The 12,939-nt window shown below is 37.3% G+C and overlaps 3 protein-coding genes across 3 annotated transcripts in view; 2 read left to right on the top strand and 1 right to left on the bottom strand.

Annotated features, from left to right (window-relative positions):
• LOC108149342 (bone morphogenetic protein receptor type-1B) overlaps nucleotides 1-11,831 on the bottom strand; it is a 58,069-nt gene extending 46,238 nt beyond the window's left edge. Inside the window, exon 1 of the mRNA XM_017276830.2 lies at nucleotides 11,733-11,831. Within this exon, the coding sequence (XP_017132319.1) occupies nucleotides 11,733-11,796 (64 nt within the window). The 5' untranslated portion in view covers nucleotides 11,797-11,831. The remainder of the gene's footprint in view (nucleotides 1-11,732) is intronic.
• Nucleotides 4,449-8,753, top strand: LOC108149343. Its single transcript, XM_017276832.2, has 10 exons — nucleotides 4,449-4,718; nucleotides 4,774-4,977; nucleotides 5,037-5,118; nucleotides 5,177-5,277; nucleotides 5,333-6,272; nucleotides 6,711-6,925; nucleotides 6,984-7,187; nucleotides 7,247-7,328; nucleotides 7,384-7,484; nucleotides 7,711-8,753. Exons 1-10 carry the CDS (start codon nucleotides 4,517-4,519, stop codon nucleotides 8,655-8,657), a joined length of 3,078 nt encoding a protein of 1,025 aa, XP_017132321.2. The 5' UTR covers nucleotides 4,449-4,516; the 3' UTR covers nucleotides 8,658-8,753.
• On the top strand, nucleotides 8,830-10,764 carry LOC108149344 (probable cytochrome P450 4ac1). Its single transcript, XM_017276834.2, has 5 exons — nucleotides 8,830-9,087; nucleotides 9,143-9,346; nucleotides 9,398-9,479; nucleotides 9,537-9,637; nucleotides 9,695-10,764. Exons 1-5 carry the CDS (start codon nucleotides 8,886-8,888, stop codon nucleotides 10,636-10,638), a joined length of 1,533 nt encoding a protein of 510 aa, XP_017132323.1. The 5' UTR covers nucleotides 8,830-8,885; the 3' UTR covers nucleotides 10,639-10,764.
• Nucleotides 11,832-12,939: the final 1,108 nt, after the last annotated feature.

The raw sequence follows: 12,939 nt of genomic DNA, 5'->3' as shown, positions 1-12,939 counted from the left end.
CCAACCAAATCGATCAAAAAGCCTCCAATTTCTTATCATTTTGAAGTGTAACAATTGATGACGGCAAATTTTTTGATATTCATATTTAAATCGCCTTAAAATCGCATCAAAGCCAAATGGCCAATTGAATTGCTACGGTTCCATTCCGCTTCCAATGCGGATCGTCGCAGATGGTCGCGCATAAACTCAGTTGTTTATGGGTCTAAGCGGCTTTGCCGGCTTTCCTGGCTGAGTAACTTCGATTTTGCCCCGGTTTTGTGCCTCCGCATCACCGCCTTTTTACCGGGGCTGCGTGACCAGCTTTTTTTTTTTTATTTTTTTTTTACCATCGGCCATCGGCCATCGGCAATGTCTAATCCATGGCAATTAATTACATCGTTACACGCGCTGCCGCCAAACAACTTAATACAACATAAATAATTGTCAAAATGCTCGGCCACAGACGCGCGAATTAGTCTTCATTATGTCAATAAATCTTGGCCAATTGCCACACCGGATCATGCAACATCCAAACGGGAGTCTATATATCTTTATGCACCTGTCCCACGCCAAAATGCAAACTTAAACTGGGACTTGTCCAATTTTCTTATCAAATTGCGTTTACTTAGATGGACAGCAAATAAAATAGAATTGATTTTAAAAAGTATTATGAAAAGTTGCAATTAACATCTGTTTTTTTCTAAAATTCTTTATTAATAATTTTATGGTATACAGCCAGAAATCAATGGCAAATCACTACAATCATCTCGTCTGAAATTTCAAGTGAATATCCAGTTAAAAGTATCAGTTTTTTTTAACCGACGGGAAATGCCAATTGCCTTATTGATGCAATCCATTTTTTACCGAAACATACTATATAAGTAGTGGATCTAAAGTTGGTCTATGGTCGTCTCAAAAGATGATTATGGTCATGACAACTTAATGACGAACGCAGCTCGGCATGGGAACTCGATCCGATCCGATTCGATCCGTTTGCGATCCCAAAAGCGAGCCCTCGTCTGGAAACCCCTCAAGTTGCCTGGTGACCGAAAAACGAGACTGGCAAATTTGCATAAAAATCAGTGGTAACCCCCGCCTCCTTCAGGTGACATTAACAAGCCACAAAAGGAAGCAGCAGCCACTGTGATACGACCAAATTTTAATTAAAAGTTTAGTGGAGCGAGAGACACACGCCAACGACAACGACAGCGACACAGCAGCAACATCAACACTAAAATCAGCCAGAGAACAACACTGAACTGTGGGCAAAGAATTGCACTCTTGACATAAATTAAGGTAAGATTGTTCTTTATTTTCTTTATAATACAATATTATATAATATAAGGTTAAGCAAATAGCACATACGTTTTTTAAAGTTTATTTACTTGAGTTATTTAACAAAAATGCAGATGTTTTATTTAAAATCGTAGGTTGGTATTTAGAATTGTGGTAATACATTGATTAAATGAAATAAGGTAGGTGTTGATCAAATATTTTAAATTGTTTTCACACGATAAAAGACTTAAACACATCAACATTTAAAATCAACTGCCATTTAAGTTTGTGCCAAAATGTTTGGATTTGGCCCATGGTGCATGCGATCTTTGGGGCACTGCGACCGCAAAAGGTTGCTGGGGCAGAATGCCGTGCAACAAGTGTCAGGCCAGGCAACATGGCTAACAAGCGTCGCCTGTTCGTCGCCGCCATCGTCTGCTGTCAGCAATACACGCAAGAAAAAGGAAATAAAACAAAAAACAGGGAACAAGGAACCACAGCCACACCACCGGGGACGAGGTGTTAAAATAAATATGCAAGCGGTTACAACAAATTTAACATGCCGCTGCAATAATTGAAAAATCATGTTGCCGCACAGCAAATGTTGCGGTGCCCGAGCAACATGTTGCTACATGACTTTGTGCTTTAGTCAAAAATGCAACAAGTAAGGTCAGCACTAAAAACATGAATATTTCTGCAAAATAAATGGTGGAAAATGATCGAAAATAGGTGTACCTCAATTTAAGGAATGCGGCAGAAAGGAGTGTTGAATATATTTGAAAAGTGAAACTAAAAAGGTTGATAACCTTAAGATATAAAGCTTTATAATAAGGATAACTTGGAAATAATTAAATATTAATTATTTAAAACGATTTGGTAATGCTATTTTTTATTAAACTGTCAATTTCTTTAGTGTATACCAAAAGTTAGCATTAAAATCATTTAGTGTACACCAAAAAATATAGTTATTTAACTTTCAATATAATTGATGTCTTGTAAACTATGATAAGCAGTCTTATTCCAATCAAAATTTCGATGGCCATACAAAGAAAACACATTGTTTCACTTTTCCTTGCCCAGTTTTAGGTATCTTCTTACTTTTAATGGTACTGAGTAAGCCTTATAAGTAACTCTAATACCGCAGTCTTTGGACCCTGGGTTCCCAAGTAGCAGAGCTTCTGTTATTTTAGCGATTCCCCCCAGCGGATTGCGGATGTGCATTGTGGCAATATACGGATGGCTCTGCTTTGGCTCAGATTTTCGCATCGGGACATGCCCTAAAAGAATCGCAAACCTCGCCGAGAATCACGTACATAAATAAATAAATACGCAGGCGTATACCGCTCGTATGTTTATATATACTATATTCACGCCGCAGCGGAAGCTGCAACAGTGGCGGGACAGCAACAACAACAACAACAACATGCAATGGCAGCGGTTGAAACAACAAACATTCAAGCCGCCACCGCAATGGTTGTTGTTGTTCATTGTTGGTTTTTGTGGCCAATGCCGCTGCAATTGCCACTGATCGCGTCGATTCAATTAGTAATTCTAAAAAGGCGGCAAGCGACGTCTTTTGCATCTTAATGAGCACAGTTGCTGCTGTGCCAGCACCCGATGTTGCTCCTGTGCCAGCAACACATGCAGCATGTTGCCGCTGCAATAACATTTGTTCATAACAACAAGAAACAGAGACAGGGCAAGTTTTTCCAGCCAATTGTGCCGGCACAGCACTTTTCATGCCCAAATGCAGTTGTGATTGCTGCTGTGACTGTTGCTGCTGTTGTTGCTGCTGCGACTGCTGATGTTGCTGCCTGCTGCTGCTGCATTGACTATTTTTGTCATCCACGTCCACGCACTGGTCGTGCAACATGTTTGCGCGTTCATCTCCGGCTCCTGCCTTTTCCACGGAAAATGTAATTACTGTGACTTAATTTTTTTGTGCAGCGTTTACTTCTATTGCAACGACTGCTGCTCTTGGCCGGCATTGCCATTTCTGAGCTCGCGCATTACAAACTTGGCTCAAATTAATTCTTCAAGCCCAAATGCGATCTGGCCAGGCTGCAGCTAATCAAACTTTAATCAATGCGGCATTTTGATGCGACATTGCTCGTTTCCTTTTTTTTCAACGTTGCAGCCAGTTCCATAGTACCATAGTTGGATCGATGGGAAAATATGCCGCTTGGCCGCTGGGAGGAAATCTGTGTATGGACCTGGCCAAGAAATTGTTAATAATCTGGAATGGTCTTATGGGGATATTAAATGATCGTAAACCTGGCTGGAGTATTTCAAATGCTTCTCTAACAATTTCGATATCTGCTAAGTGCTGCAATCACTTATTATTGGTTTTGATACGAGGCAAGCTAATGGATAATACCACTCCAAAAAAAAAGTATTATTTGATGGTTTTTTCCATTTTTACTGTCTCTGGAATAGGACTTAAACCCCTTTTAATCTAGTATTTATTGAACAGGATACTTCGACACTCAATAATTATATTCCAGCTTGCAATCTAAAGCATCCTCTTTAATCTTCTTCCATCACAATAATAATATATTATTATATATACAACAACTACATGGTTTTCGTTGTCGATATCGTCAACAAAAATAAAAGCGTATCCATTCGACCGAAGCGCTTCAATTTTCATAGCATGACAATCATATTTATATGCACTAACATGCCACCTCCGTCATTTAATGCCGTTTATGACAGTCTAAAAGGTTTTCTTTACAAAATAAAACGTGTTGATTTAATATATTAGTAACGATGTTAATTTTAAATCGAATATTCTTTTTAATTTGTATTTTACTCAATGAGCAAAGCTTTTTAAAATTGCCTTTATTATTATTGTTACGTGCCTATACGACCTTTGACGTATTTATAATCGCGTGTAATACCGCAAGTGTGCAGATTAAATGAACTGTACAGATAATAAACAATGTGATCGACTATTTAATACCCTGTATTCATATATATATTATTCAACTTATGTATGTTTATTTTTAAAACAGCTCAAAATAACCAACCTAAAAATAAAATTAAAATGATAGCTTCTAAAACCGAATTATAAACCATTCAACCATAAAATTTGTTGATAACAAAAAGCTTTTTTCTTGATTGTTATTGTTTGGAACAGTGGTATATAGTATTTTCAAATGATGAGGATTATCGCCATGAGTATAAGGCAAAAGTTATGCCAAAGCTCAGTGGGTGAGGAAGTCCCTTGTAGAACGGATCGTTGGAATAAAATAGCGACAAAATGTGGATCGCTCTGCTGGGAACTCCACTTTTGTTGGTGGTTCTTTGGCTTCTGCTTAAACAGCTAAATAAAACATACTTTATTCTTTCATTGAGTAAACGAGTGCGAACGGAGGATGGCAGTCCATTGGAGAGCAAAGTGGTCGTAATTCCCGGAAAAACGAGATTTGGAAACAATTTGGATCTTCTGAACTTTACGCCTGGTAGGTAATACCATTATTTAAAACTATAAATACTAATTCTTACTTCTTAATGCAGCAACTGTTTTTAGCTTTATGCGAGAATCCACTGCTAAGGCCAAAGGTCGGAATTATCTGTGGTATTTTCTATACGCACCCATGTATAATGTGGTTCGGGCAGAGGAGGCTGAGGAGATATTCCAGAGCACCAAGCTGATAACCAAAAATGTGGTCTACGAACTGATTAGACCTTTTCTAGGTGACGGCCTTTTGATTAGCACCGGTAAGTAATGCTTTCTAAAGTGTTTAATTACTTTTACTAATTAGTCTTTGGTTTTCTAGACCATAAATGGCACTCCAGAAGAAAAGCCTTGACACCGGCTTTTCATTTTAATGTACTACAGTCTTTCTTAGCTATTTTCAAGTGAGTATAAATAAACAAACACCACTTACAGTACTTAGAATATTTTATATTATTGCAGAGAGGAGTGCAACAAGTTAATCAAAGTTCTTGACAAAAATGTAGATGGCGAGTTGAATCTGAACCATGTTATTCCACAGTTTACTTTAAATAATATATGCGGTAAGTGTAACCACATTTTAATATTAATTTTAACTAATTAAATATTATTTTTCAGAAACCGCTTTGGGTGTAAAGCTGGATGACATGTCAGAGGGCAATGAATACAGAAATGCTATCCATGCTATCGAAGAGGTTCTCATACAACGCGTTTGCAATCCTCTGATGTATTACAACTGGTACTTCTTCCTTTACGGAGACTATCGCAAACATGCGGAGAAACTTCGGATTGTCCACGACTTCTCAAGTCGCATTATTGAACGCAAAAGGCAGCAGTTCCAGAAAAAACAACTTGGGAAAAAGGATGAATTCGGCAAAAAGCAGCGATATGCCATGTTGGATACCCTTTTGGCAGCCGAAGCAGAAGGTCAGATTGATCATCAGGGAATCTGCGATGAGGTCAACACGTTTATGTTTGAGGGATACGATACCACATCCACCTGTTTGATCTTTACTCTACTCATGCTGGCCCTTCACGAGGATGTCCAAAAGCGATGCTATGAAGAGGTGGAAAATCTTCCCGAGGACAGCGATGAAATCACTGTGTTCCAATTCAACGAACTCGTCTATTTGGAGTGCGTGATCAAGGAATCGCTCAGGATGTTTCCCTCGGTGCCCTTCATTGGACGTCAATGTGTGGAGGAAAGTGTGGTGAATGGAATGGTTATGCCAAGGGACACCCAGATCAGCATCCACATCTACGACATTATGAGGGATCCTCGCCACTTCCCGAAGCCAAATCAGTTTCAACCGGAACGCTTTCTGCCGGAGAACACAGTGAACAGGCATCCTTTTGCCTTTGTGCCTTTTAGTGCTGGTCAAAGAAATTGCATTGGTCAGAAGTTTGCCATTCTGGAGATGAAAGTACTGCTGGCAGCGGTTATCAGGAATTTTAAGCTGCTGCCCGCCACTTATTTGGAGGATCTTACTTTTGAAAACGGAATCGTGCTACGCACCCAGCAGAATATCAAAGTGAAATTGGCGAAAAGGGTCAAATAGTCATATATTAAATAAGAAAAAAATGTTTACCAAAGATGTTTAAATTTGTAAAATCTTAAAAGAAAGAAAATAAAATAGAATAGATTTAATTACTGACTGATAAGAAAATGATTTTCAAGATAAACTCAATGATCTGTGGGTTGCTTATATTAATTCAGATACATTCCTAGTATATTTAAATTGTTTACTAATATTCTTATATTTTAAAAATTCAAAAAATTATTTATTTTACAAAATACATTTACAACAGGTTTTAACAGGAAAAGTAATAGGCCCATTTATTCCCTAACCTGGGTGAACACGTTTTATACTAAATGCATGTTAATTATATGGCAACAACGTTTTGTTCCGATTACTGAGTTTCCAATCGACAATTGCCATTATTAGATCAGAGCTTAATCTGTGAGGTATTAAAAGGTCTGGGCGGAATAAACGTTTAGCACAGAAATGATATTGGAGCTCTTAATATCTGTACCATTGCTGGTTTTTCTAACTTGCAAGCTGTGGACTCACATAAATCGGAATTACTTCATCCTAAGCCTCTGCAAGCGACTACGCACTGAGGATGGCAGCCCGTTGGAAAACAGAATTTACGTAACGCCAACCAAAACCCGATTTGGAAACAACTTTGACCTACTGAGCTTCACATCTGGTGGGTTTAGTTAAAATTAAACATCATCTATATCTAATTTTTTGAAATATAATAATAGAAAGCATATTCAACTTCATGAGAAAAGCTTGCGCTGAAGCCAAAGGTCGAAATTATCTGTGGTATTTCTTCAAAGCCCCAATGTACAATGTTGTCAGGGCCGAAGAAGCCGAGGAAGTATTCCAGAGTCCCAAGTTGATCACAAAAAACATGATCTACGATCTTTTGAAACCGTTTTTGGGAGAAGGGCTGTTGACCAGCACAGGTTTGTTCAATTTTAGAAATTTCATTTCAATTTCTTAAACAATTTGAACCCATATATAGATCAGAAATGGCACTCCCGACGAAAGACTTTGACTCCAGCTTTCCATTTTAATGTTTTGCAGTCGTTTCTGACCATATTCAAGTGGGTATTCTAATTAAAAAAAAGGTGAAAGTTTAAAATAATAAAACACTTTTAGGGAAGAGTGCAATAAGCTGGTAAAAATCCTTAATCAAAGTTTGGACAACGAGTTAGACCTTAATCAGGTCATTCCTCAGTTTACTTTGAACAATGTTTGCGGTAAGTTCATTTATAAGCAACGAAACGAAATCGCAAGCTTTGAACCCTATATAAATTCAAAATCAGCATGACTAGCTGAATATTTTAATATAAATAATGCCCCTCTATCTCGGCCCAAATATAATATAACATATAATCACAATGTACACGAGCAATAATCAATGACGTCGTTCGGCACTTAGCAATTTAATGGAATAAATTACCATATTAATAAATTCCATTTCAGAAACTGCACTGGGCGTGAAATTAGATGACTTAACTGAGGGCTTTCGATATCGCCAATCGATTCACGCCATAGAAGAGGTCATGCAGCAGCGTTTATGCAACCCCTTTTTCTATAACACAGTGTATTTTTATTTCTTTGGGGATTATAGAAAGCAGGTGGATAACCTAAAGATAGCCCACGACTTTTCCAGTCGCATCATCGAGAAGAGAAGAAGTCTTTTGAGGAGTAAGCAACTTGGCCAAGAGGATGATTTTGGCAAAAAGCAGCGATATGCCATGTTGGATACCCTTTTGGCAGCTGAAGCAGAGGGTCAGATCGATCATCAGGGAATCTGCGATGAGGTCAACACTTTTATGTTTGAGGGATACGATACCACATCAACCTGTCTTATTTTTACCCTGCTGATGTTGGCCCTGCATGAGGATGTTCAGCAGCGATGCTTTGAAGAGGTGGAAAATCTTCCCGAGGACAGTGATGAGATCAGTCTGTTCCAGTTCAATGAACTCTTTTATTTGGAGTCTGTGATTAAGGAATCGCTGAGGATGTTTCCCTCGGTGCCCACCATTGGTCGCAAATGTGTTAAGGAGTGTGTGGTGAATGGTCTAGTCATGCCCAAGGATACCCAAATCAACATACACATGTTTGATATCATGAGGGATCCTCGGCACTTTCCAAATCCAGATACTTTTCAACCAGATCGATTTCTGCCGGAGAATACCCTGAATCGTCATCCCTTCGCCTTTGTACCCTTTAGTGCAGGTCAAAGGAATTGCATTGGACAAAAGTTCGCCATCCTGGAGATCAAAGTTCTCTTGGTGGCGATTATCAGGAATTTTAGGATATTACCCATAACTTTTGTGAAGGATATTACCTTTGAAAATGGAATAGTGCTGCGAACTCAAAAAAATGTCAAGATTAAATTGATGCGAAGGGAACAAGATAAATAATGAAAGCTTATTGTAAATTGCAAATACAAAAGTAGAGCCTAATCACTAATATTTTTTTTCAATTTATTGTTTTCCAATACAACCTTAAGCAAATAAACAAACCATAACATTCTCTGATAATCAAAAGCTATTTATTTATTGCTGCATTTGTTGATATAGTTTATGCCAAAGCTCAGTGGACTGTGAAATTCGATGTAGAACGGTTGGCCCGTCGAAAATAGCTACAAAATGTGGATCGCTCTGCTGGGAACTCCACTTTTGTTGGTGGCCCTTTTTCTTTGGCTAAAACAACTCAATAAAACTTACTTTATTCTTTCACTTTGCAAACGAGTGCGAACGGAGGATGGCAGTCCACTGGAGAGCAAAGTGGCCGTAATTCCCGGGAAAACGCGATTTGGCAACAATTTGGATCTTCTGAACTTTACGCCTGGTAGGTAGTAGCATTATATAAAAGTATAAAAACTAATTCTTATTATTTAATGCAGCAACTGTTTTTAGCTTCATGCGAGAATCTACTGCCAAGGCCAAAGGTCAGAATTATCTGTGGTATTTTCTATTTGCTCCCGAGTATAATGTGGTGCGTGCCGAGGAAGCAGAGGAGATATTCCAGAGCACCAAGCTCTTAACCAAGAATATGGTTTATGAAATGATCAGGCCTTTTTTAGGTGACGGCCTACTGATCAGCACAGGTAAGTAAACTGGTTTTATTAAGTTAAATAATCATTTTCTAATTTTTATAGACCAAAAATGGCACTCTAGACGAAAGACCTTGACGCCTGCTTTTCACTTTAATATTTTGCAGTCTTTTTTGTGTATTTTTAAGTGAGTGATTGCGTAAAAAATTGATTTTGTTATAACAATTTTACAATTCTATTTCAGAGAAGAGTGCAACAAGTTTCTCAAAGTTCTTGACAAAAATGTAGACGGCGAGTTGGATCTTAACCAGGTTATTCCACAGTTTACTTTAAATAATATATGCGGTAAGTTTTAATACTATTTTAATGAATACATTTATTTATTAAATATTATTTCTTTAGAAACCGCCCTGGGTGTAAAACTGGACGACATGTCGGAGGGCAACGAATACAGAAAGGCCATCTACGCCTTTGAAGAAGTTCTGATACAACGCGTTTGCCATCCGCTGATGTATTACGACTGGTACTTTTTCCTCTTTGGAGACTATCGCAAACATGCGGAGAAACTTAGGATTGTTCACGACTTCTCAAGTCGCATTATTGAACGCAAAAGGCAGCAGTTCCAGCAAAAGCAACTTGGGGAAGTGGATGAATTCGGCAAGAAGCAGCGATATGCCATGTTGGATACCCTTTTGGCAGCCGAAGCAGAGGGTCAGATTGATCATCAGGGAATCTGCGATGAGGTTAACACTTTCATGTTTGAGGGATACGATACCACATCCACTTGTTTGATCTTTACTCTACTCATGTTGGCTCTTCATGAGGATGTTCAGCAGCGATGCTTTGAAGAGGTGGAAAACCTTCCCGAGGACAGCGATGAAATCACTGTGTTCCAGTTCAACAAATTAGTCTATTTGGAGTGCGTGATCAAGGAATCGCTGAGGATGTTTCCCTCGGTTCCCTTCATTGGACGTGAATGTGTAGAGGAGAGTGTGGTGAATGGTTTAATCCTTCCAAAGGACACCCAGATCAGCATCCACTTATACGACATAATGAGGGATCCTCGTCACTTTCCAAACCCAAATCAGTTCGAACCAGAAAGGTTCCTCTCGGAGAACACGGTGAACAGGCATCCCTTTGCATTTGTGCCTTTTAGTGCTGGTCAAAGAAATTGCATTGGTCAGAAGTTTGCCATTCTGGAGATGAAAGTACTCCTGGCAGCGGTTATCAGGAACTTTAAGCTGCTGCCCGCCACTCAGTTGAAAGAATTAACTTTTGAAAACGGATTAGTTTTACGCACCCAACAGAATGTTAAAGTCAAATTGGCGAAGAGAATCAAAGCGTGATTTACTTAAATAATAATCTGTTTAAAAACAAATGGTTTCTGGGCTTCAATCACACCAGATCTATTAGTTTCCATTGTTTGTCAATCCTAAAGTTTCCTACCCTGTATTTTTATATAGGATCAAAGCAGCCTAAAAGTATGCAACAATTCTTTATTTTCAATGAATGTGATACACTAAAATGTATGTAAAATAAACCATCATTGGATTTTTTTTATTATCTACCTGACATAATTTTTTATGAGATATATAATTTTTTTAGCAACATATAAGTGCCTTGAATAATGAATCATTGTTTCCATTTTATATTTGTTAAAACATATACAAATCAAAAAATGGATTAAAATAATAAAATGACTGTCCATTGTAAGCAAAAGTATTCTTAGAAACCCGCTGTTAACAGAATGCAATACAAACTGAGGTTCCGTCGCTGTTATCGAACATGTTTCTACCGTAAACAATGTAATTATCAATAATTATTTATAGAACCAACACAAAATCAGATGCACTTGCAGAAATTCATTTGTCCCGTTTCTATTGATTGCCAATTGGACAAAGAAAAGGTAAGTAAATCCAATTAGAAGTACACTGTAAAAGCCTGTTGCTTTTAATGAAATAAGAATGCAGCTTTCCGAATTTCTCTAGAACTTGACATACACAAAAGTTAATAAACAAAAACAGCCACACGTGCAGTCGGATTATTTAAACAAACGAACGCTGTAATTATTGGTAAAATATGACTAAAACAAATGAAGAGAACAGAAGGCGTCCTTAACATTTTTGCTCGTATAAACACTAGACTTGTGTGGCAAAATAATGATTTTTCTAAGTCGATTTTGGGGTGGCAGTTAAGGGCCTTTATTATAGCATGGTTTCGCTGGCAAATGCCTAATTTAATTATATATTTCCATTTTGCGCATCGAATAACAAAACAAACCGCACGCACACATACAAACACAGTCACATGCACTGGCAGTGCACCAAACACACACACATGGAAAGGCGCGCATCATGGAAAACATTTTATCCTGCCATTTTCCGGCTCTTCAGCTTAAATTGTTTCATGTTCCTTTTCCTTCACTAAAACATCCACTCACCAGTTGTTAGCTTTAACTGCACAATAATCACATTTACCCCGAAAACTAACAAAAAACACAGCATTTTTTATTCCGAATTCGTTAACACCACAAATAACATGAGAGGTGGAAAAACTTCGATACCTAACTCGATTACATCGATTTACCCAAAAAATCGAAATGTGTGCATCTCTAACGATGTTAAGTCACTCCAGCTCATGCACACTGTTAACTTTTCACTCAAGTTATGGCACACTTAGCCTGTTTCCACTTCGTTTCTGTTAAAATTCTTCCTTTCTGCTAAAGTGCACTCATTATTAACAGGATTCATGTTACAAATAGATTTTAATTTAAAAAATAATGAATTATTTTAAAAGGAAACCTAGAAGTCAAGAAATATTTTTGTTTATGAGGTTAAAATCTTTGAGCAATATATAGTTGAGCAGTTTTAAATATTTAAAAATATTCGAAAGTTTTCCATAAAAATTATTTTAAATATAGATACTTAAAGTTTGACTTTTCTATCCGATTCAAAGTTTAAACATTTTCGTTTATAAAACATAGCTCCCAGTTACCAATAAAAAATACAAACATTTTTGGACTTCTGTTGGTTTTTTAAATAATTGTATATTTGGTTTTTTTTTGTTGTATTATTGTTTGTTGATACTTTTAAAAAGTAAACTTCTATTTTGATCGAAAGTATTGATTGAAGCACAGGTGACCACATAGCAATGTGAATCGAGTGGCAAGTAAACTTAATTAAGGTTGTTCTTTACATATAAATCGAGCGAGTTATTGGGACGAACAAGGGTTTAACAAAAGCAATATTAAAGTATTAGAGTATTGGCTAACTTAAATCGCAATTTAAATACAAATTTACGTGTGTGTATGGTTACAGCTTTACAGGTCTTTTGTCGTTACGTATTATATAAATATCATAGATCATTTCGTTTCGTTCATTTCAATTTCTTCTACCAATAAAATTAACAACAATTCCGATGCATTTGATTGGGCACGTGATAAACATTGATAAACGTGCTCGCCTACTCAGACGCATAACAAATTTAAAATACTGTTTCTTCTAATATAATTAATATATACGATAACTATTTCAGTAGTCAATTAGTAAGGTCAACATTGCAGTTAGACACGAACGAACCTATCTGTATATATATGTATATATGGGGACTTTTTTGCTTGCATTTTGTAAATAGTTTCTCCGTTCGCA

The sequence above is a fragment of the Drosophila elegans genome, unplaced genomic scaffold (genome assembly GCF_018152505.1).
Source record: "Drosophila elegans isolate 14027-0461.03 unplaced genomic scaffold, ASM1815250v1 contig_814, whole genome shotgun sequence".
In the NCBI taxonomy this organism is placed as follows: Eukaryota; Metazoa; Arthropoda; class Insecta; order Diptera; family Drosophilidae; genus Drosophila; species Drosophila elegans.
This window is presented reverse-complemented; position numbering and strand designations above follow the sequence as displayed.